Genomic DNA, 24,083 nt, shown 5'->3' with positions numbered 1-24,083 from the left:
CAAAGATAATTGATAAACGGGAAGAGCCGCCGCGCCAGGCCTGGAAAGCTCAATTGGCAGAGCACCTGTCGGTATTCCGGAGGTCTTAGGTTCAAATCCCGCTTCAGTCAATTTCTTTGTTCATCTTTATACTTAATCTCTATTTCTGTTTTGAAATAGAACGTACATCATCTGGCTTCCTTTTTGTATGTTAAAGGTAATCGTGTCCATATTGTGCTATAGTTGTACGTGACACAGCTTTTTCCCGTTTGTAGTCACTCAAACTCTTATTATGCAGTAGAAATCGCTAGGCCTAAGTCTGGCCTGTATTTCTCATATAGATTATGACCAGAACTTTGGCAGGCGTGGCCGTGCAGCTATCCCAAATGCCCTGGGCGTGACAGAGTTTCGCGTCCTTCACGACACTGACCACAACGGTGGCCGAACCACTGTCAACGTGAGTGATGATAACTCGGACAACTGGAGCAATGAGGCCACAAGAACACAAGCCACTTATGACATGCGCATAGTGGATGGTGATTCTGTTCGGTTCTGGGTGGAGGCCAGGGATCTTGTCGGTCATTTTGTGAGGGACAAGGTGTTGGTCCATGCTGATTCATCCCCACCGATTGTTGAAGACTTCTGGTTGGTCCGGGACGGAGAGGTGAACTTGGTCGTACACAATTCTGCTGATCTGCATGAAATGAGGTAGGACAGCCTATTCCATTTTATTTCAATGTTTTATTTTCTGCTCACTTGTGTCATCCACTTTGCTCGAGGTCGGGCCAGAGGTCGTGTGGAGGCGTACAGAAGTGCCTTTTTTTGTTGGGACACAATCATCCATCCAGATCCTTCCTGGAGCTGCACTCTGTGTTGATGGTTACAGTTGGATTACAGGTCCTTGATGACACAAGTTGTAATCTTGAGACTTCTAGTGACCTTCATCCGATTCACGCATAGCAGACTAAGATCCCAAAACTCAGTCAGTACTGGCCAAATGGATCTTTGTTGTTTGTTGTATATAAAATGCTTTAATTAAAAAGGACATTTGGGACTAGGTGATCCAAACCAAGCTGATAATAAACCAGAGATGGTCAAAAGAGATTGCAAGTTACAATCTAAAAAGCTGTCAATACCGTCGAATTTAGCTTTCTTGTTACGGTCAGTTTTCAAAGGCTACACACTAGTCCGCCTGTGTACATTGAATAGTCAGTGGGGTATATATCACCCACTTTTGTGGTGGGGATGGGCTGTTAAATCACCTCCACCCCACACACACACACCCGCACACACTTTTTTGTAATGAACAAAAAAATCCAAACAATTAAAAATCGAAAACACATTTCAAAGTAATAAATATGTAATTCGTATGTCAGATTCTCTATGAATTTAATACACATTAGATTTAGACCTACATTTTTATCATGAACATTTCCCACCATACATATATATAGTATTTGGTGTCGCCCCCTCTCATTTTCCAAATTTCCATGGCCGGGCAAGTTATCCCTCACCTTTCCCCATCCCCAATTTCCAACACAGATTTAGGCTACTTAGCATACATTTTTGGCTAACTAAACCTGTTTTGGCAAATGAACGGAGCACTATAACGGTATTTACAATTTCCCCGAAGACTGAACATGTCAAACAAACATGTGCCGCGAAGAATGTCCCCGCGTGTTTGCGGATTCAGTCCCTGGCTATTTTCGATTTTAAAGGATTGGGCGTTGATATCTACCCTTTATTACCAAGAGTTGATCTTTTTGTTTAATAATTTGATGAATGATATTGTAAATTTTGATATTTCTGTTAACAAATCTCTGTACTGTGTATGTTTGAAATTTAAAAGTTTTAGTTCCAGACGTTGGTTCCTTCAAAGCTCCTGAGTTTAGTTCAGTGTTAAATTTGTTTAGTGTCCTTTTAGTGTACGTATGATTACAGTACTTACGAATATCAAAAAAAATCTATATTATTTGAACTGATGCACTGTCAACTTCTTTTGTCCAAAGTGTTGCTTTCAGGACTTACGACATTCATAGTGGCATAAAAACCATCGAGTGGCGTCTTTTTGATAATCACACTGGCACTGAAATGGAACATGGAAGCCAGACAGTTCCTGCAAGGAAGGTCAGTACGGTAAGTCTATGAAAATTTCAATTGACGAACACTCCAGTATACTTCAAGATATAAAGGTTACTGTGAAACTGTAAAGTTCGTTTAATGCCTTTGTCTCCTCAGAATACTGAGGTCTGTGATCCAGTCAGCTGTTTGTGTGTTCCGATTGGTGACTGCTACGCCGTGGACTATGGTTTTAAACCAACGTACCACATCGGTGATCATGAATTTGATTACTTCATCAAATTGACAGTTACCAACCATGCAAGACTGGTGACTACTAAGACAATCAAGGTACGTAGGCTTCTATGTACCAACGGGCCTTTTGAATAAGTTCACAAATATGACCCTAATGACCTCTCTATTTGCACAAACGTATAGGTATCAGTTGACACATCCGCTCCACAAGCCGGGGTGGTGCATGATGGGATACGTGGATCCAATGAGGTGGACTTTCAGGAAGGCAATGATCTCTCTGCTCACTGGGAAGGGTTCTTTGACAAGGAGAGTGGAATCAAGTTTTACCAGTATCTTTTTGATAAATCCTGCTGGACTGGAAATACAACAATCGGCAGTATTAGCGACGCTGTAAGTTGCATTTTTTTGGAATTTTTCATTTAAATTCCCAAAATTCTTGTGACGATATGAAGGAGGCACTTTTACTTTATAACCTGAATAATCTATTTATTTCTTCAGATGACTGAAACCACTTCTACATATGCCAGTTGGACAGCACCTTCTCCTGGTCGGTACTTTGTAACCGTCATTGCGTATAATCGAGCCCTGGAGCCATCCGAGGCAATCTGTTCTGATGGTGTCGTGATAGACACGAGCCCACCTGTGTTGTCACAGATTTCTATCGGCTATGCTCGGGTGTGGCCTGGTCTGGCAAAGGATGCTGAGGGTCGGGTGTGGTTTGTCGATGAACACCGCAGAAAGATGGAATTGATTAACGCATCCAGTCGATGCAGGTATGAAGATGCCACAGAGATACTGACGAGCCTCATGATCATGTTGCCTTTTCTCTGCTCACAGGTAAAAGGGATAAACCACTTGCAAACAGAGAGGCTGGAATGACACTAGCATTTGTAACTCCGGTCTTAGTAATGCTGGTGACATTTGGAAAAACCAGCTTTGGGAGAATTTCCCGAGGTCTTGAGCAATGTGTTTACACATTTTTGACCTAGACCTACGCAACTGGGCAGTTCGCTCTGCAGTTAAGATTGTTGTTTGGTATACATAGAAATCTAAGAGGACGACAGCTTCTTGGTGATAACCACCTCGTTTGTTTATGTACATGGTTCTATTTGTATATAAACACTAAAAAAACATTAGCAATATTGAAAGGCTGTATAGCCTTGGGTAAAACACTTTGTTACTGTTAAATTTTTCCACCATTATATTCCTAGGCCTGTTTCTAAAGCTGATTGTCGTGGAGTATTATCCTGCTTTGTGTAACTGGACGACTAAAATAACAATTCCTAAATATTCAGGTGTTGTTACAATTTTTGTTGAACCCAGTTTTAGGGCTACTCTGGTGACTGATATGTCTTTTTATCCTGAGATGGTTGGCACCAACGACTCTTTAACAATACTCCAAGGAGATATGGACTGTGTTTGGATCTCAGCCATTCAGCAAAAATTCTTCTTGCCAACCCACAAACATGTAAGTGTTTCATCGCCATGATTTACTTCGTGGAGGGAGTGGCCTCTCCTGTAGACGCCGCAGGAGCTAATTAAGGTGTAAAAAAATGGCTTGGCTGGCGTGTGGCGAGCCCCCCCTCCCGCAAATCGGGATAGCCTGGGAAAGGCCCCCCACAGTACTGTGATGTACTTTCGGTGGGTTTTAAGAGCTGTAGAGGCTAAGGGACAGCCACTGAAGCATTTATATACCTATAGGACGGACTCGGGGCTCTGCAGCCCTGAGAAATGATACGACCTCTTTTGGCGAGGCCGCTCCCGCCACCACGTAAAAATCATACCGCGCCCCAGGGTTAAGATATAATAAAGATGTATTGAGATAGTCAAGCATGGAAAATATTAGACTATCTGCTTGTTCTCTGTGCTTTTGGTCAACACAAGCATTTTTATTTCACAAGAATCTACTTTTCCAAGGATGTTGCCTAACTTTCTACATCTGAAAGGCCATGGGACTGAGAGGCTAATTGGACACAGACATTCCGATCGTGAGAAAGTGTGGGATTTAAGTCAGATTCCAACAGTTTTAATATGAATTCCACAACTGTAATTGTTTGTGTTGTCAATTGCAGGTAAAGATATCCTGGACAGGTGAAGATGCAGAGAGTTCCATCTTTGACTATAAGATCGGCCTCAGCAGTGACCCCTCAAACCCCGCCCCTGACCTGGTGACCTTTACATCCACATCAGGTCACAATCACTTCATGATGTACCACCCCGATATCAGCCAGGGCGCCGTGTTCCACTTGGTCCTGAAGGCAGTGAACAAAGCTCAACTCTCAACATCCAAGGTCAGAGGTTCATCAATTGATGGACCATCAAGTGTGATGGATGTAAAGCTGGAAAAAAACAAACAATTGACAAAGTGAAGGTTTTAATTAACCAAAACGCGTGAAAGTATCAAGTTTGGCAGTGATTTTGATGGCTTTTGTCATTCTCCAAATTGTAGGTAATTGGTCCAATTGTAGTGGATACCACCCCACCCGTGTTTGTTGGGCGCATCTCAGTCATCGCCGAGGATGACTTCTTGGTTGCGAAATGGGGAGACAAAGACTTCACTGATGATGAGGATACCGATCTGAGGTACCAAGTCGCTGTTGGTGAGTCAACATAACGTAGACTTTGTTTAGGAAAATGGTTCGTCGAACATTAGCAAATATCAGTCTGCTAAGGCTAGTTGAGCGTGTCTCCCTCCTTACTGCTTCAAATGACGCACAATTTTCTTTTTTTCTTTGAGAGAATATTCTGGTCGAACCAAATGAAATTAAAATCAAGGGATTCAACGTTTTCTTACTCCCAAAGTAACGAGTATTTCTGCATCATTGCAGGTAACAGTCCTGGTGGCACAGAGACCCTTTCATACAAGACAGAAAAAATTTACAGAATTGGTCCTTGCGCATCCCAGTCATCTTGTGCTGCATTCGCATTGGATGACTTACACTGGCATCTCCATGGTGACCATGAATATTATGTGTCAGTCAGAGCACAGAATGGCGCTGGACTGACAATAGTGGGGATCTCATCCGTTTATAGACACATCGTGCAGTTGCCATCGCTAGGTATTGTATTGGATGTTGCTCCGCCAGGAGAAGAGGTGACTGTGGACTTAGGGGTAATTATGTGCTTAAAGTAAAGAGACAAACTTTAGTTCTTCTGTTTTGGGCGTAAATCACGTTTATAAAGGTCTGTCTTTTGGAAGTATTATGGAGATAGTGTTTGAAAACACAATTTTTAAACATAAATATAGAAGTGGAAATTATGTTCCTAAAAAAAAATCAGCATTTAAAAGTGATTATAAAGATGAACAAAGAAATTGACTGAATTTGGAATGTCAGTGGCTCTTGGAGTCACACCCCAATTAAACACGATACAACCTGGGAAGTGTTGAACAGGGATCACTCGGAGAGGATGCGACTTTTTAACATAAACCATGAAAGAATTCCTTGGCTACATGGTGTTTCAGGTTTCAAGGTTCTGGCTAACGCCCCCCGAACAGAGAAATTGACAAATGGTCAAAGCCACCAACATAGGGCTGGGTAGCTCAGCTGGCAAAGCACTGAAGGTATTGCAGAGGCTGCAGGCTCAAATCCTGCTCAAGTCAATTTCTTTGTTCATATTTGTAATCGTTCATAAGCGGCTAGTCAGTTTCCCTAAATGATTTGTTTCAGCATTTAAAAATAACAAACACGGAGTGATTTACTTTCGCAGACGCTGTCATGAACTGTTGTTAACTACCAACGTACCAAGACTGATATGAATCTGAAATATGCGTGTTCCCAACCCTACTAGAAGGCCAATACGTTACCCTGTCTGGCAATTTAATCTCATACTAGGTGGCCAAAGACATTGATGTACAGACGGACAACACGAGCATTTCTGCTCTTTGGTATGGCTTTGAGCATCCCCACCTTGACATCAGTTATGAGATTGCTGTTGGATTACAAAATGGGTCGTCAGATGTCAGCGGTGGTTTCATCGATGTTGGCAACGCAACCTTCTATCGTTTGACTGGACTGGACCTATCTCCGCTCCTGGTAACACCCCCATTGAAATGGTTTCCATGAGACATTGTGTCACGTGTGACGCTTGCGTAATTCATTTGAAGATTCTGTAGTTTGTGTACAAGTTGCAGTCTAAAACACACGTCATCCGTCGTTATTTTCGTTGAGTTGTGTTTACGATATTAATTGAAAAAGAGGTGCTTTTTCATTTTGTCTCTTTGTTCTCCATTTGTCTTTCACAGACTTATTACGTCACTGTTCGTGCCAACTCTGAAGCTGGGAGCGTCAACGTTGCCTCAGATGGCGTCAAAATCATTCAGGAGGGTCAGGTACTTGAGGGAGCGGTGATCAAAGATGGACTAAGTTGTGATGAAGATGGAAGTAAGTCCTTATTTTTTAACATGCAAAACATGTTGTTTTACTGTAACGAATTTATTTAAGATTGATTGACCATAACGCTTGAAGTTCTCTCTTATCTTCTTCAAGCTTGGATTTGATCATGCCTGTAGATGTCTGTAATACCTTAGTCCTGGTACTAAAGACAATACTGCTCCTTCAACCTTCCCCCTAATCTATTCTCTTTCTCTCTCCTACAGCATCTGCTCCTCAAGGGTTGAGCCATCACTCACCCGCTGCTGCTCGACCCTGTCAAGATAACACCGCCTTCCAGTCCTCCACCTCAGAAATCTCAGCTCATTGGACCCTCCCAGAGATGTTGGAGCCCTTCGTGACTAACGTCGTTTGGGCAGTCGAGCAGGAGATTGAGATATACCTTGGTAAACCTATTTTCCTTCTTGAGCTTTATGAGCTGTTACTCACCTCAATCTCAAATTTGGTTGAGACTCACAGTACAATAACAAAAATGACATTTGCAGTATTTGATTTGATATAAATTAGTGTAGATTTGATTGCCTCGACCAATATGCATTTAATAGTTATGTGAATCAGTTCAAGGTAAAAGTAAACAAAGTCAAAATTCTTTTGCCCATGATCTGTCAAATCACAAAACATGTAGCGCTATTGAATTTTTAAATGTTAACGGCAAGCATGAATTCTACGTTTCCCACAGACAAAGAGAACACATCTAGGAAATGGATCACTTTGCTTGATAATCATGATCTGGGCATGGCATTCCAACATGTTCAGGCCGGTATAGGATTACATGTTGGAGCACGCTACAGATCAAAGGTAGTAAAAGAAACTCTACTTTTATGCATTATTATTTCCCAGTGTGATTACTTGTACCCATTCGATGTGACGTGTGATTTCTGTCGAGACAATTTAGGTATAAGAATATAATTAGATGCAAAATATGAAAATTTTACAGGAATTACAGACAAACTGGCCTTTTTCCAACATATCTTATCTTACAGGTTCAGTTCTGCCATGTTAGTGTATGCTTTCAACCCTTCGTGACTGATGGATTCTGGGTACTTTCCAAACCTCCTGAGGTCGGTTTAGTCACAGTCGGCAACATTGAGACTACACAAGACAGAACAGATATCCACGTGGCCTTCCAGCCTTTTGCGCACGATTACGTCAACCATGATGACTCCCAGGAACTGATGGACTTCTATGAGTGGAGCATCGCTGAAGATGGTATTGATGGAGCTCTCTTGAGTCAGTGGAAAAGAATTGATGATTCTGTGGCTACTGGAAATGTGGTGTGTTTTTGCTGTTCTTGGAAGCTGCTTTGGTTGCAAAGAAAATTTTATGCACATTGGCATTTAGATTGAAGAACCTCGGTCAGTCGACAGGAATTCAAGTGTGTTCTGGTATTCCACTCCCTCCACAAATTCTTGATGTAGGTCTACAAACGTATTGCTGTAATAGTGGACATTGCAGAATTACAGACTGAACTACAACAGACACCTCCTTCCATAAAGATTATTTATCGAAAGTTCTTTAATTAAACAACTCGTGAAATAGGCATCATAAACTTTTTTCATTGTTTTATTAAGTCATCTTCCTCGACCAAGCCCGTGAAATGCAATTGTATAATTCTTTGTATCACTTGTTCAAAAGTTCCGCTTCACAGCATTCTACAGTGGACAGTTAGACCTAGATGTCTGTCTTCGGCTATCAATCAGGGGCTACAACAAGGCTGGCCTGTCTTCCATCACCACCACCGAGATTGTTGACTGTGATGATGTGACGCTCATTGTCCCTCATACTGTCATTGATGCAGATCGTAAGTTGTATTTATTCGTGTTTTTTCTCACATTCTATTATCATTTTTTTATGTTATAGGCACACTTGTGTATCATACGTATGATGCTGTTCATCAGTTTTCTGATTTAGTAGCACAGTGCGTATAGAAGGGGAGTATCCATAAACTAAAGACAAAAATTTAATTTGAGGATGAACATTTCTGTGATCTTTATCACCACGAATAATGCTCGAACTTTACGACAGATGAAGTCAGTATGGAACAGAATGCTCTGTGGCCGGAGCCAGACAAGAACTACATCTCCTCTACATCCTCCTTATCAGCTGTCTGGCCCACGCTGCGCCACAGGGCCTACACCTGGGCAGCCATTGAGGACACTGGATCAACAGACTTCGGCGACTTGGATAAGGGTCTGCAGTATCCTTGTGATCACCCAAGGATGAAGGCCTGTGGAGAGACAGGTACGATTGGGAGGCTGAGAATGAAATTGCTGAAATGGGAATTCCTAGTGTGTGGCACAGCATTGCAAAATATATAAACATTAAAATGGAAAGCCATGGAAGCATCACAAGCTACAGGTGTAAAAGGTGACAAATAAATCTTGATCATTGAACTGTGGTTAACTGGCCAGGATCTAATGCTTTCAAGATTTTAAGGTGCAATTGAAAATGACCCAAAGGACAAATTTAATAATGTGCGGTAATTGAAAAGTTTCTGATTTGAAAACCTTTACTTCATAGATTTGAAAATTCAAGTTTAAAAATCGTTTCGGTGGATAGAGAAAATTTGGCCTACTAAAAGAAAAACAGGAGGTTTGTGACAAAAAGCACTTTTTCAGAGCAAGGAGTAGGCTTACCCTTCGGTACACACTTCGCTTTTGAAGTTTTGGCCCCAGTTATGCTGAACAAATTGGATAACAATAGATGTCAATGTGTCTGTTCTTGTAGACAAGGAGTTCGTCAATGTTCCAAATTTATCCCTGTTGCATGGGAGGCGCTATCGCATTTGCATCCGCGCTGATGAAGTTACATTGGAGCATGAGCTCTGGAATGAACCGTTGCCTGCTGTGTCCAGCTGTAGTGATGGTGTTGTCGTAGATACGACCCCACCGACACCTGGCTCCGTATGGATTGGTTGGAGTCAGCATCAAAACTATCAAGTAATTTCTATTCACTGTTTGCTCTTATGCATTGTTCTTTTCACATAAACGCACTAGAAAACTGATTCAATGTACGTGATACAGGGCTCTTTGTATGCCTGGTGCATGCGCATGTTCTCATAACGTAATATTGTTTGCATTTTGTTTCATATTGAATGTTATCATGACACAAACAAATAAACTTCTGAGAAATTCTATCGATTTAATATTGACGTGTCATCTTTTTGAGTTTGGTGAGAAGGTTTTCTTTATATTGTGAGTCGTTTTTTTTAATTCGTTCTAACAGAGTTCCAGTTCTGAGTTGGTGCTACACTGGGAGTCCTTCACTGACATCGAAGAACGCGGCATGGCACGTCACCACTCAGGAATCAAATACTACGAATACGCCATCGGTAGGGACAACAGTCAGAAATATACCAAATGGCCCTGTTATTGCTGTGTTTAAATTTGACACACTGAGAGCAGACCTTTTGGTTCAGCTTTTGAGGCCTGCTAACTAACATCTGCCGATCATACCTGCTCATGAATTGAGGGGATTTTCTGAGCACCCGGATGTTAGCATATCTGACTGGAATCATTTTGAGCAAATTTTTAAATTATTCAAACAATCTTTCTGAAACAAAAATTACGTACTTGTCCCTGTTAAAGCATGGATTTTTAATTTGTGTCCAAAGTATAGAAAGCCCCAAAGCAGGGCGGAAATTTATAGGACAATGGTAAAGTGGCAAAGGTGTAGTGTACACCACGATTCCTCTAATATTAATACTCAGCTCTATACGAATTATCGAAAAGCACACGTAATGAATTCTTCTTGCATTAGGAGTTCCTGGGAAAGACGTTTAAATAGTTTAGAATGATGTCAGTCAATTTACCTTTCTTTGATTGGTTCTTTACTTTAGGTTCGACGCGAGGTGGCAGTGATGTAAAAGAGTTCGTTCGTGTTGGCATTGCAAACAATGTCATCATACATAATATGAAACTGCAAAATGGACATACATACTATGCAACAGTGAGGGGTAATTATGATAAGGCATTTACTTTTTGACGGGAAAGAGGAAATACTGTAAGCTGTTTTGCCCGGGAATGTTTTACATTTTTAGGTTGTTTTGTCACTTTTGAGGACATAAGTTCGATATATGAGGCGGAGCCTCGTTAGATTTGTGTGTTTCCCTTGTAAACCCTTGTTTCTCGATCGCTTTGCAAAACCCTCAGTGGTCAGGTTTAAAATGTTTTCGGTTTCAATTCTGAAAAATAAGTCCTGTGGAATCAATTACCAATAAACAAGAACCAAGTCAGACAGACTCTGAACATATTTTCTGGGTTTTTAACAGGTCAGTTAAATTAACTGAACCGTTGTTACTATTTTTCGTAATTTTACAACCAGCAACTGACTTTGTTGGTCTGTCATCCCAAGCGACATCCGACTCGGTTACCATTGATACGTCATCTCCTGTCATAAGTGACGATCACACTTTGGACGTTGGTGGCAGCTTCATCCGGTCCACAACTTCTGTCTCTGTCAGGTACTATCAGAAAGGGGATCAGTGACTAACTTTGGTATTCTGACATCCCATGGGACATCCGACATTTTTAGGCATAGTCTTGTCCACAAAGCCTCTCCAAAATAGCAGTAAATACTGCTCAACAAATTAAGGCATAACTAGGTGCAGGCTACACTAGCAACGAAAGGAGATATCAAGTGCAGCATTTGGAAAAATGTCTCAAAAATAAGATAACAATGGTTAAAAACTATATATAGTTCTCATTCTTCACCTGCTCTTTCCCTTTCAGTTGGGAAAATGTGTTCTCCGACAAAGAGAGTGGCATAGCATATTACGAATGGGCTATCGGGTCTCATCCCGGTTATGCAGACATCATGCCTTTTACTAGAGAGAGTACAGAAAATGGGCTCAGTGGCCCTGCAAGAGAACTGCCTCTACAAGAAGGCCACTCGTATTTCATTTCTGTAAAGGTAAGCTTGTAAATTTTCTGTCTGGAAATTTCTACAATTTAAACTTGCTCATAAAGAGCATACGCACTGACACACATGATATTCAAGATCCATTTAATTAATTCCAATTTCGTCAGGCCATCAATACTGTAAGTCTGATCACGCTGAAGACGTATGGTGCATTCATGGTCGACGCAAGCCCTCCATTAGCTGGCCACGTCTATGACGGGGACTCGGCCCATGTACCGGCCCATCACAGAGACCAAGACTTCCAGGAGGGTCGTGTTATAATCAGGGCATTCTGGGAAGGCTTTCATGACCCGCACAGTGCCATCATTGGCTATTCCTGGAGAGCTGGGATTTGTCCAGTGTGTGACGACATTGTGCCTGAACAACATGTTGGCCTTGACAATGGTAATGCTGAAATTATCAACATTTATAAAATTATTACTTACGTAAGAAATTCACAGTTGTCTCTTTTAAGTATTCTTCACCCACAACGAAGTAAAAACATAAAACAGTTACAATTGAAATAAACATTTTTCCATATTGTTAAGGATTAGTATCTAGTATATTTTGACTCACGCCATATAAAATTCTTCTCAAGTCTGCTTAAGGTGTTATCGATTTTACATTCAGATGTGGTTGCTGAAAACCTTAACCTAGTGCCTGGTCTGACCTACTATGTGACGGCGACGGCCTGTAATGCCGCTGACCTTTGTACATCAGTCACTTCCGATGGAGTCATTGTAGATGATTCTCCTCCTGTGGCAGGGCAGGTGTATGATGGTGGACCAGGGGGTGGTGACATTAGCTGCCAGTCATCAAGGTGAGGGAAATCACAGTAAGGTTTTTGCCCTAGCATTACCAACACTAAAGGTCCTAATGGTTTGATATATTCTGCATCCATCTAGTCTGTAAAACTGAATACAGCCAGTCTCTGGCTTTGTTGAACACTTGTACTATACCTTATTAAGATACATCCCACAGACAAAGCCGTGTGATGTATGTAAATATTTATTGCTATTTTTATACAATATTTTCTAAGACTAGGATTGGATTTTGAAGCCACAAGAATTCTTTTGTGAGTTACATCCTAATGCCTTTTAGCGGTATCCCAGCTTGCAGTAAAAAGATTCCTAAATGTTTAATTGAAGGTATGCTCTTTTTGTAAACTGCTCTTGTATGTACAATCGTTTCAACATCGAAGAAGTAATTTGTATTCTATTTGTTTGATTACATGTTCATCTGTGTAGGCTTCATCTGCAAGCACATTGGTGGGGCTTCCATGACCCTCACTCCGGCCTCTCCCACTACGAATGGCGTGCTGGCACTACACCAGGAGCTGAGGACATTCTCCCCTCTACACGCATTGAGCTGTCGGAGGATGCTATGATATTCCTGCCAGTGTCAGGCCAGCTGCCCATAGGCACTGATATATACATCACTGTGCGCGCCTATAACCGACTTGGTATGTGGAGTGAGGCTACATCTAATGGGTTCCGTGTGGACTCTAGCCGCCCTGACGTGGTGAATACACCTGCTGTTGATGAGACGCGGGGTGTGGCTGTCAGGAATACCCAGGTAAAAATACAATGAATTCATAAATCCTATTGTGTATTGTCTCGAGTTAGCGATCGCAAAACATTTGTTGACAATAGCAAACTTCTATCAAGCAATATTTCCAAAGTATACTGTGTATTTTCTGCTGTTATTTATATTTTTATGAATTGTAAGGATCTGTTTCATTTTTATTTCAGCTTCTGCATGACGTGATTCACATTTCCTGGAAGTTCAGTGACCCTGAAAGTGGTATCAAAGACCAATACATATCTGTCAGCACACATCACAATGGAGATATCAATATACCTCCAATTAAAGTATGTGTTTTTCATGTAACGAATGTTTCAATAATAAATGTTGAGTTCTATAGTTTGATAACTTTTAACAATATGAATTGATATGATAGAAGCTTTTCAATTTCGTGATTTTGATTGGACTGCAGTTTCATTTGAGATCAGTATTTGGTTGGTAATCCAAAAGATACTTCTTGTTCTTTTATCATTTGAAGATTGCGGGCAGTGAGCTGGACCACACTTTCACAAATCTGACATTACAAGAAGGAAGTCATTACATTATAACAGTGGTAGCTTGCAACTTTGCTGGCCTCTGCACTGAGGCTGAGACGGAATCTTTCCTGGTGAGTATTGTGAACCTGATCTTGATTGCCCATACAATAAATAAAAATTCTTGAGTAAGTCTTCTCGCAGACGGTTGTCTCTACTTCAGAAAAATGTTTACGTTGTTCAGCGTAAAAAACATTTTGATTGGTCAGCTACATGTTTAGATAATATACTTTGATTGAAATTCGGAAAATTTGGATTTGCTTTTGATTAGTTTTTTTTCTGTCAGAATCAGGTAGCTGACTTGATTAGAACTGTGCTAGTAGCTTTTACATTGTGAAAAACGTTTTGGGTCATTTTTGTCATTTCGTTCTGTTTAAATTGTTTCTCTTTGAAATTAAAGCAAGCTTTAAGCTCGGCCAAATTTCACAAGATTGTAGTTTAGCCAAAATACCTCCTTTTAATTATTAAAACTACCATGCCCTATTTGTTGAGATGACAGACCCCTCCCCCGCAAAACCCATGCTACCTTCATCGCTCACCACTATATTATGCTTTTTTCTCTCAAAATGAAGACTTTTGCAATTTATAGCATCATATCTGTTACAGGTTGATGGAAGCCCACCTACGGTTGGGGCATTTGCTGTGGAAACTGAGAGTGCTGCTAACCTGAAACGTCATCATATTATCTGGATAGATCCTACGGAGCCAGCTGAAACTACCAAACAAACAGAGCCCAATACAGCCGTATGTTTGTGTTAATCACCATCGGTTGTGTAATTTATGGCGTTTACGACAATTACTTGGCATTTTAATAAATTTGTGATTGCTTTTGAATATACTGGTAAGAATAATTTCATAAAGAGACAAAATGATCCACTCCACGAAGTAAAACGAATTATAAATTCGTCGCCGAAGCAATTTCTTTCTTGTGAACGATTGTGAATCGTTAAATTTGGTTTTATACAACACTAAAACATTTCCTCTTACAGTGCAAGGGTGGAACTTCGACATATCCTCTTTACCAGTAGATTATGACGACATTTTTCGCAATGTGGCCATGTCGTGGAAGTTTTGCAAATAATTCAGTGACAAACGACCGAGGGCTGCTTCCAGCAAGACAGTTGCGATTATTTAGATATTCAGATACAGCACAAAATCTGCCGAATTTTTCAGAGAATTATGTTCACGAGTCATCCTCACAATGCTATTGTCAGTGTTGTCAGGAAACCATAGATCTCAGATCTTTTTATAGCAAAAATGTGTTGCAGCACTACAAATGGACTGTTGAAATGCCACTCCTCATTACAGCCTGATGGCCCTAGCCTTACAGTTCACTTAGCCCACTCGACGAACACGATCACCGAAATTCCGTCTACTACCTTGCCTCCCCCGCGCTACCACTCTGGTTGGATGACATGGCTGGAAGACACTAGCACCTCCACTGGTTCCTTAGCCCTGGCCTGGCTGGGATTTTCCGATGTGCACTCTGGTATCAGCCACTACTTGGTCTCCGTTGGACGCACCCACGGTGGCTCGGAACTCACTCCAGTATGTTTATCCACCCTTTTAAACGACAACTTATTGAAACAGTGGGGAAATGTGAGGCCTATGCGTTGCAAATTTTTTCATCCCTTTTGAAATATCCAAACCACAGGTTTCTTATGTTTCTGAAAAACGGACATTTTTGGTCAGTTGACTGAAACACAGGAATAAGGACTTATAATTGATTTCATGTGTTATAAATTTGATATTGGTTATGTTTGTCTGATGCTTTTTCATGGCAAGTAGAAAAGCCTGTGTCTTCAGACTGTCACAGAACAAAGCCCTCGATGTCATAATCACACATTAAATGCACAACATTTGTCTTTCCCAGAACGGGCCAGTTCGAGTCAACCACAGCAATGACGGCATGGCATTGGATGAAGGCATCGCACAGACAGCCGTTGTACCAATAGATGCCAGTATTTCAAGTCTATCTCCTCCCTATATTTACATCTCCATCTGGGCCGTTAATGGGGTAGGTAGCTGTAATTCAAGGTGCAAAACGGGAGAGTTTTATATCAGGCAACCGTAATCGTTGAGTTAATTGTACCTAAACAGCTTTAACCCTGATAATGTCAGTTTCTTTGCTCGTCTGCAGTAAAAAAGTGAGGTGTATTTCAATTATTGCAAATATTAAAGACCAGGATAATGAGTTCTTGCCTTGCAAAGCAACATAAAGTCACATTTCATTGAAAATGAATCTGATTGGTAGATTAAACTTTCTGTCACACTTTTGCTTGCCAGTCTGCAATAGGAAACAAGTCCAATTTGTTTTTCGTTGTCTCTGTTAACTTTAATAGGAGTTTGCACTTCTGTCGTGTGAGAAGGCCCTCACAAGGAAAAGGGAAATGTTTTATTGGGTCTTCTAGCAGTTTTTCCGTCGGTTCCTATTTAAACCACCAGAGGGCCAAACAAACCAAGACTAGACCAATAAGTACAAGACCTTCAGTCTGAATTTAAATGATAAACTATTTATTTAATTAAATGAACTATCAAAGCTTAACTCCTTTGAAATTATTCGTTCTGTTACTTGTGACTGATCTCTACCGATCTCTACTGACAAAGTCGTGTGAAGTGTCAGTCACTTTGAGAAGTCTTTTAGAAGTGAGTAAAATAAAGCACGCCTGAAATGAATGAAGATCTGAAAAGAATCGGGCTTAATGAAGGCCAAGTTCAATATTCACCGTTTTATATAAGACAAAATACGTCAGTGTATTAACATTAAAAATGTGAAATAATTTCACAATGGGCAACCGAGCAAATGAGATAGATTTCACGTTTTTTCAACGAAGGTTGGACTGACCAGCAACCGCCACCATTCCACCTTTGAGGCCTCTGCAACTTCGCCCGTTGAGGGTGCCCTTGTCTTGTTGCGACGCTGCTCGCCTGCAACTTGCGAGGGCCACTGTGCGTGCGCAGCCATCAATAGACAGTGTGCTCCAGATCAGGGCCAGAGTTGCAGTGACACCAGCAACAGTAAGAATTTTTTGAATGCAAGTTTTCCATACTGACAACACTTCTTCAGATTTTTTGTTTTATGTTCTTCTCTACGGAGTGGGTTGTGACGACATGATAATAACAAAATACTTCTTAAACTTATTTAGTGATTCTTTGAAGACTTTCGAAATCTCTCTTTGCCTTATGGAGACGGAGAAAATGGAAAGGCTGCCCTACAGCTGTCTTCAGCAAAATGTATTCAAGTTTACTTCACCAAGTGTTTCATGTGGGAGGCATACTGAAATTTTTCTGCTCATGGAAGATGAGATTAAAAATAAAGAAAAGTAGTAGTCTGGCAGTTGGTTCACGCTTTGAGTGCCACGGACTAACCTGTGCGCAGATGGCAGACAACCATATTCCAATTTTTGAATGCAAGACCATAATGGGCAAGACTAGAAATCTGTAAGTACGGTGTGAGTTGATCATCCTTGATACATGTAAGATATTAATACACTTGATCAAAGTGAATAAGGTCGTATCTACATTTTATGCTACTGTTCCTTCATCGTCTTTGCAATACGATGCCGCCAGATAATCCCAATACCGAGATAGAGGTCCTTGATGTCCTGAATCTGATGCATTATGATGTGAACAGCATAAGCGATATTGACCACACTGCTACCCTTTACATGGCGGCTGCAGTTTGGCGGGCCACGCAGCCGAAAGGGCTGGACATTAAATGGTATGTTGGAACATTGTGGATCGGTTATTGCTAATGTCAAATCTGAAATCAGGCCAACTTGGTACTTTGGTACTTCAATGTTGCAGTGTTGTAACAAGAAGCAATTACGAACAGGCTTATCTGAGAATTTTGTTCCTCCAGAAACAAATATAGCACTAATAGTCCTAAAAATCCACCACTTTTTGATATGATTTTAAGGACACCTTAGGGGATTAGGGTTAATGATTTGTCAAGGATGCCAAATTGCTGTACCTACCCGTGTATGCCACTTACTCCCATGGATTTTTTATTAACCCTTGAACACTTCCAGGTTTGAATGGAGTATCGGCGATGACTCTTCATCGGATCCAGTTGGAGTCTTTGATCCAGCGCAGGACAGAGTTTGGTTTGATGTTGGACAGGATAACTTTACAATCATTACATTAGATGATGGTAATGAAATCTGAGCAGCCATTTGTTGTTACGTAGATTGATATTCCTTTGAAGCAGCAACTTTTTTAATTATGACAGGGCCGACATTTGATGCTGGTAGAGCTTTCCTTCAGTAATTCTTCAGTTTTAGAGCTTTAGCGTGATCTAAATGTTACACACACATTCAATTAAGTAAATAGATCATAGCGAGTATCAAGACCATAAATATTGTGTGTCTTACTGAAATATAGTTTAATATATATTGAGATCGAAATTTTTAGGTTAAAGAAATAACAGATTATAATGCACAAGAGGCTTTAATTTCCCACTTTCACTGCTGTGTTTCTGTTTGCTTCTGTGTTTGGTTCATCTTTGCTTCTCCTTTGCAATTATTTTTACCCTCAATACAGGAGATCTTTGTCTAAATTGTACCATCAGATTTTTCACTATGGTTCGACTTTCTACTCGTTTACTGAGTTACAGCAAAATATACTAGACGAACATTTGCACCAATTTAGCTGCTGTATCAGTGTGCGATACCTTTTTATATTCCTCGAGGCATTTTTGGGAATTTATTTATCTATTAGACCACAAACTGCAGAAGGGAATTAAGTATCACGTGTTCGTCCGAGCCTGGTATGACATGAATACGTACGCTGTGTTTAAATCTGACGGCATTACCCCTGATGTTACACCACCAAAAGTCTCAACAGTCAGAGGCACAAAGGTAATTAAAATGCATTGTCGAAACGCTTGGGACAATCTGAAGACAACTGTAAATATCTTAGCTTTTGCCCCTTAACTTGGAGGTATAGCTGCCAATAAATAGTACATGTTTTCAACACTTTTCCTATAACGGATCACTGCCTGCTGTAATACTGGGACCATTTGCAATTCATAATTAATGAGCTCTTTTATTCAAATTGAACTTTGTAAATACGGATTGACTGGGGTGCAACTGGCTGAAAGGACAAAATTGAAACCATAAAGCCAAATTTTGGTGCAGGCAGTTTTGTACATTGCGGGTAAAAGCAGAATGTATTTACATGTGCATAGAAAGAAGCTACATATTCACTCAAGTTCAAGTTTATAGCCGTGTTGTGTTCAAATTATTTTTTATATGTTTGGTTTTTGTGTGGGTGTTTCTTACAGTCAAAACTTCTTAATGAGCATTGAGGGGAAGAAGTAACCTTTTCTTTTCGGGATATAAAACATTAATAATATTGTTGTTCATCAATTCAGGTCAAAGATCTTGCAAGCCCTGGTGCCAGCAAAGACACTGATTACTTGACAGATCCAACCATGGTCTTCATCTCATGGGAAGGAGTGTTCCTAGATGAAGCTATGTCCCACTACCTGATATCTCTCAGCACGTATCCAGGAGGTAAGTTATCTCTTTTTACTAGTACCACTCCAGGAGGGGAGTAGAGTCACTCCAAAGTGTCTCTCGAAGCCTTTAATGGTAATAAAGCCGATTACGAGCTTTTGAGCACCTTTTAAGACGTTAGGTACGTCTCTTTACGTGTCTATCCTGTCGGTCGGAGAGGTTGGATGCGTTAATCACTAAGCATAGATGAATTGTAATTATCCAAGGAGTGAGTACAATCACTATTAGGTGTGTCCAAGTACATATCTTAAATGTGGGCTGAGTATACTTACAATAGGATTTTTAGAGCCTATTGAGATTGAACATTCCAAGCAACCAGGGTCTTCCAGCAGCTTCCATAGAGTTAGGACACCCACTGTTTTTTTTCTCTGAGTCTTGTCTACATCTAATAACCAGTCTCTGTTTTTAGTGCATTTTATTACTAAGTGCAACAGTACCTTAGAACAGAAAAGCAATAAAAGAATCGAAAAATAAACGTTTTTCCTATTCAGGTGAAGATATTCTCCGGTTCGCTGATCACATCTTCTCAGCTAATGGGTCTTTCGCCCAGTTCACTGGCCTGGACCTGCAAAGTGGACTACGTTACTACGGCAACGTACGGGCCGTCAACAAAGCTGGTTTGCACACACTGAAAAGCAGTGATGGATTTGTGGTAGACACCAGGAGACCAGACCCAGGCTTTGTGTTTGACGGAATGGGTAGGCAGTTGATTATTAGTCTCTCATTGTTGTAACCGCTGTATAGCGCCTGCAGAGCTCTATGAATGCTCTCAATTAAACATCCAGTATTTTTTCTGATGAAATTTCCCAGTAATTCTGACAATTTTATGAATCTCACAAAAATCTATATTTTAAGACATTTACGCCCAAAATACTAATTTTTACCATTGGTATATGCCAAGTGTACGGGGCATGTAATGGAATGCAAAAAAAGGTCATAGATATACTCTATCAATGAGGCCTTTCTACAATATAACACATTGTTTATGTTACATTGTAAAATCTCTTCCAGCTGCTAAATGTCCTTGGTACAGTTGCATCCATAAATAAACTTACACCTTTTCTTCAGATCTCCATGATGTAGAGTACCAGAACTCCAGCACGGTCATCTCAGCCTCCTGGCATGGCTTTGTGGATCTGGAATCCTACATAGACCACTATGAGTGGTGCGTTGGACAGACCTCTAACCCTGCAGATAATGGTATCCTGCGCTGCACAGATGTTGGAGTTCAGCTGTCTGCCTCACAGATTCTAGCTTTTCCTCTCACAGATGGTAGATAGCCCTATGAAGATGGTTTTAATCTATTCTACTCGTTTTTATCAAAGACTTAGCCGCAATAGGAAAAAAAAGAGTGCTGCTGACCTCAACCACAAAAAGTGTTCATGGACGGGTTTTTACTTGATGTTTTTGAGCTACGGTTATTATTACGTTTTATTAGTTCGTTTATTTCAGGTTTAAGAGCCTCTATGCATCAAAATAAATTGTATCACCTATTGCAAACTTGACCAAATCACGTCAATATCACCATAGCGGTTTTGTCTACAATTAATAAAATAAATGCATGAGCATCGGGGGCTCCAGCAGGTTGAGACAAATCAATTTAACTCAGTAAAACAAGAGAATTTGCAAATGATGGATGACCCTTGTATTTTCTAAGGGAGAATGAAATAGGAGCTTTGAACTCCTTAAATTCTGTTCCTCAGGTATTCGGTACTACTCCAAGATCTCAGTTTTCGATGCAGCTGGCCTACAGTCCGTTTCGGTTGCTTCGGACGGATTTGTGGTGGACACCACTCCCCCTGTGCCTCTAGAGCACGTCCTTTTGGGGGATAATTTGATCCAGAACCCGTCCTTTGAAACGATGCAGGGAACTAGTGATACAGGTAATTTATTGTAGCTGTTTTGAATGTTTTAGTTAAAATGTATTAATATCGTAAAAAGAAGACGAATTCTAATTTGAACAGACCGTATGATTTACAAAAACTTGCCATGAGTTAAAAATGGGTCACAAGAGACATGCATAATTTATTTCAGCCTTTGCTGACCTCTTAAAACAATTGGTGTAAACTTTAATTTATCCCCTCAGATATAGATACTCCTGATACAACAAATACACACAACATTCAATCGACCTTTGAACCATCTACGACTTCGTCGATGGTGCTATCCTCTGAAGAATACGACAATGTTAGTACGCCTGACAGTTATCCCACTTCTGCTAGCAATTTAACCACTGAAGAAATGTCATACAATGCCGGTATGATGACTAGTGGCACACAGGGGGTACTTCCAGTGCCATGGGATATTGGATCTGACAGCCAGATGTCTGTTATCAGCTCTCGGAAAAATATTGCCCAGGATGGTCATTCTTTCTTGTCTCTCCACGGCTCCATCTTCCAACAATTTAACACAACTGAGGGCAGCCACTACCAGGTGGTGATTTTTGCAAGTCATGTTGTACCGTCCCACAATCCCTTGCTGAATCAGGAAGGTCAGGTCGAGGCACCTGGATTAAATCGTGTCTTCAGGCTGTATGACCGGCCAGCACATGGTCACTCAGACCAGAGTCTAAGCTCAATCGCATGGCATCAGCACAGGTTTTACTTCACAGCCAGTGAGGATGTTTCAACTTTGAAAATTTCATCTTTGGGTCAATCTAATGGAATTCTGCTAGATAACATTCAGGTGAGCAAATCAGAGTCATTGAAGAAAATTGCATGAAGGGAGAATAAATGAGGCCTGCAATAAATTCTGAGATGGTGTAAGACAGACTGATTCATCTACGGTATTTGTTCTGTGAATTTTTAAGTACATCCCCACGTTCAGGCCCATCGTGGATATCATCGATTAAAATGAAAAGCTATGCCGTAAATGTGGTTTCCCCTGACCTCACACTCACTTGTTGTTGAGTACAAAAGTAAACCTGTTCTCAACAAGATACCCAATCAAATTTGTTTCTTTTACAAATATGCTACCAAGACAAAGCCGTCCAATACCCATGACGTACTTTCATGAAGTTAAATTTTCGTTCTTGTGTTTCATATATATGCCACAGGTGAGGCAGATTACTACTGGACCGAGTACTGGTGATGGGTCGGTGGAAGTTCATACCCAGTTCATTCACAGTTGGTCGTCTCTCCATGCCGAGTGGCTTTTCATTGACGCAGAGAGCCCCATAGTGGACTACAGCTGGGCCATCGGTAGGCTATTGTGTCTTGGACCACGCTCTCCTGTTTTTTACTCAAACCAGAGTTTGAAAACATTTTTTACTGAAATTTTAAAGAATAAAAAACAATGCTGACTGGTTGATACACCCAGCAGCTTTAATACTATGGTAGTATCATTGCTTTAAATGTTTTCACTCATCAGGAACTAAAAGAGGTGGCACCCAGCTGCAAAGCTTCAGATCAGTGGGTACACAGACAAATGCTATCAACACTGGTCTGAGAATGGCGCACGGCTCCTTTGTGTATGTCACCGTGATGGCAAGAAATGCTGCTGAACTCATTGCCATAGCAACTTCAGACCCAAAACTGATTGACCTAACACCGCCCATAATTTATTTCGTCATTGACGGTGCAGGTACACAGGGTATGCCAATTCTGATTTCATTTCAAGGTTTCTAATATTGTGATTATTTTAGGCCCGTGAGAAGTGGTGACTGTAACTTAACTGATAATTATGTCCGATACTCGAAAGTTTACGTAGTTGCAATAGAGTGTGAAATAATTTCACAATTATGGTCAATTCTCTCATTTCAAATCTCAACTTAGTTTGCTATGTTTATGGTGTATTTCCACCTTGCATGCTCGTTGTACACAGCCTCCAGCAGATCAGGACCATTGAACCCAGTTCCAACCACAATTTGTTTTCAAGACGTCGTAAGAGGCTTGATTATGAAGTGGTCTCGTTCACTCTTAACAGATATTGACTTCACTGCTGACGATTCTGCTCTCACCTTCAGTTGGTCAGCATCCGATCCCGAAAGTGGAATTGACCACTGTACATGGGCAGTGGGTAGGTAGACATTCCTCATATCTCTCACCCCTCATGTTGGGTTAATCAGTGAATTGAAATCTGATGCAACACGTTTGCTATGTCAGATCGATCACACCTCATCTTGACGACCTTCATCGGATGTTCGACCTTATCGACGGGACGCATCTTGCTATCAGAGTGGAGAGTTAACAAGTGGGAATCTCTTTTCAGTGTTTCTTGCATGTTTTCGATTACAGACATAAAAAATTCACTTCATATTCCTTGCTCCTTCTACAGGATCCAAGCCCAGATTTGAAGACATCCTACCGAATTCACAATCGCCCAATGGCTCTTCTACCATCACTACCAGTCTGTCCCAGAGTATGGTTGAAGGCCAGCGCCTGTACGTCACTGTCACATGCTACAATCACGCCGACAAGTCGTCATGGAAATCATCCGACGGGGTCACCATAGTGACAGTGCCCCCTACTGCATCAGCAGCCGTTGTCAAAGTGAAGACTGTATCAGAGACTCAATACGAAACACGAGATGGGTACCAGTCACAGACAGACTCCCTCAAAGTGTCGTGGAATGGATTTAGTGATCCATTTGGAATTCAATTCTTTGAGGTACGTGCGCAAGATGCTGAGCGAAACACCCGTACAAAGCCTCTGGAATACTTTTTCAATCTGCACAAGAAACATATATGCGTAATATGGTTCTCAAGATGGAACAGTACATTTTCCTGAGTGAGTGCGTAAACCTCATTTAATGTCATAGTCTGCATGGCATTGAACCAAAGTAGACCTGTTGGGCAATTGCCGCCTATAATGCCGGATAATTCTGATTAGAAAAATGACTCAAGACATGGATATCTTAATGCGCCT

The 24,083-nt window shown here is 40.9% G+C and overlaps 1 protein-coding gene across 3 annotated transcripts in view; it reads left to right on the top strand.

Annotated features, from left to right (window-relative positions):
• LOC110986013 (uncharacterized) overlaps positions 1–24,083 on the top strand; it is a 42,507-nt gene that overhangs the window by 15,897 nt on the left and 2,527 nt on the right. The window contains exons 13-54 of one of the 3 annotated variants that reach the window (XM_087146042.1): positions 321–687; positions 1,989–2,106; positions 2,218–2,388; positions 2,476–2,682; positions 2,791–3,065; positions 3,616–3,760; positions 4,365–4,583; positions 4,742–4,892; positions 5,121–5,404; positions 6,126–6,326; positions 6,536–6,674; positions 6,890–7,069; positions 7,363–7,481; positions 7,667–7,957; positions 8,319–8,484; positions 8,709–8,924; positions 9,411–9,622; positions 9,909–10,014; positions 10,522–10,638; positions 11,007–11,145; positions 11,414–11,594; positions 11,711–11,987; positions 12,213–12,402; positions 12,830–13,157; positions 13,334–13,453; positions 13,645–13,773; positions 14,306–14,443; positions 15,008–15,247; positions 15,573–15,716; positions 16,534–16,717; positions 17,270–17,420; positions 17,731–17,852; positions 18,419–18,558; positions 19,074–19,215; positions 19,710–19,916; positions 20,287–20,490; positions 20,922–21,101; positions 21,305–21,903; positions 22,274–22,418; positions 22,588–22,809; positions 23,143–23,235; positions 23,494–23,825. In XM_087146042.1, coding sequence (XP_087002168.1) covers positions 321–687; positions 1,989–2,106; positions 2,218–2,388; positions 2,476–2,682; positions 2,791–3,065; positions 3,616–3,760; positions 4,365–4,583; positions 4,742–4,892; positions 5,121–5,404; positions 6,126–6,326; positions 6,536–6,674; positions 6,890–7,069; positions 7,363–7,481; positions 7,667–7,957; positions 8,319–8,484; positions 8,709–8,924; positions 9,411–9,622; positions 9,909–10,014; positions 10,522–10,638; positions 11,007–11,145; positions 11,414–11,594; positions 11,711–11,987; positions 12,213–12,402; positions 12,830–13,157; positions 13,334–13,453; positions 13,645–13,773; positions 14,306–14,443; positions 15,008–15,247; positions 15,573–15,716; positions 16,534–16,717; positions 17,270–17,420; positions 17,731–17,852; positions 18,419–18,558; positions 19,074–19,215; positions 19,710–19,916; positions 20,287–20,490; positions 20,922–21,101; positions 21,305–21,903; positions 22,274–22,418; positions 22,588–22,809; positions 23,143–23,235; positions 23,494–23,825 — 8,291 coding nt within the window. Of the gene's footprint in view, positions 1–320; positions 688–1,988; positions 2,116–2,204; positions 2,389–2,475; positions 2,683–2,790; positions 3,066–3,615; positions 3,761–4,364; positions 4,584–4,741; positions 4,893–5,120; positions 5,405–6,125; positions 6,327–6,535; positions 6,675–6,889; positions 7,070–7,362; positions 7,482–7,666; positions 7,958–8,318; positions 8,485–8,708; positions 8,925–9,410; positions 9,623–9,908; positions 10,015–10,521; positions 10,639–11,006; positions 11,146–11,413; positions 11,595–11,710; positions 11,988–12,212; positions 12,403–12,829; positions 13,158–13,333; positions 13,454–13,644; positions 13,774–14,305; positions 14,444–15,007; positions 15,248–15,572; positions 15,717–16,533; positions 16,718–17,269; positions 17,421–17,730; positions 17,853–18,418; positions 18,559–19,073; positions 19,216–19,709; positions 19,917–20,286; positions 20,491–20,921; positions 21,102–21,304; positions 21,904–22,273; positions 22,419–22,587; positions 22,810–23,142; positions 23,236–23,493; positions 23,826–24,083 lie in introns of those variants that run through there. The other 2 variants (XM_087146041.1, XM_087146040.1) reach the window with 2 other exon arrangements.

This window comes from Acanthaster planci, linkage group LG14 (assembly GCF_054643075.1).
Source record: "Acanthaster planci isolate LZ-2023a linkage group LG14, COTS_SCS, whole genome shotgun sequence".
Taxonomy (NCBI): domain Eukaryota; kingdom Metazoa; phylum Echinodermata; class Asteroidea; order Valvatida; family Acanthasteridae; genus Acanthaster; species Acanthaster planci.
The sequence above is the reverse complement of the archived record's forward strand: the minus strand, read 5'-3'. Positions and strand labels throughout refer to the sequence as shown.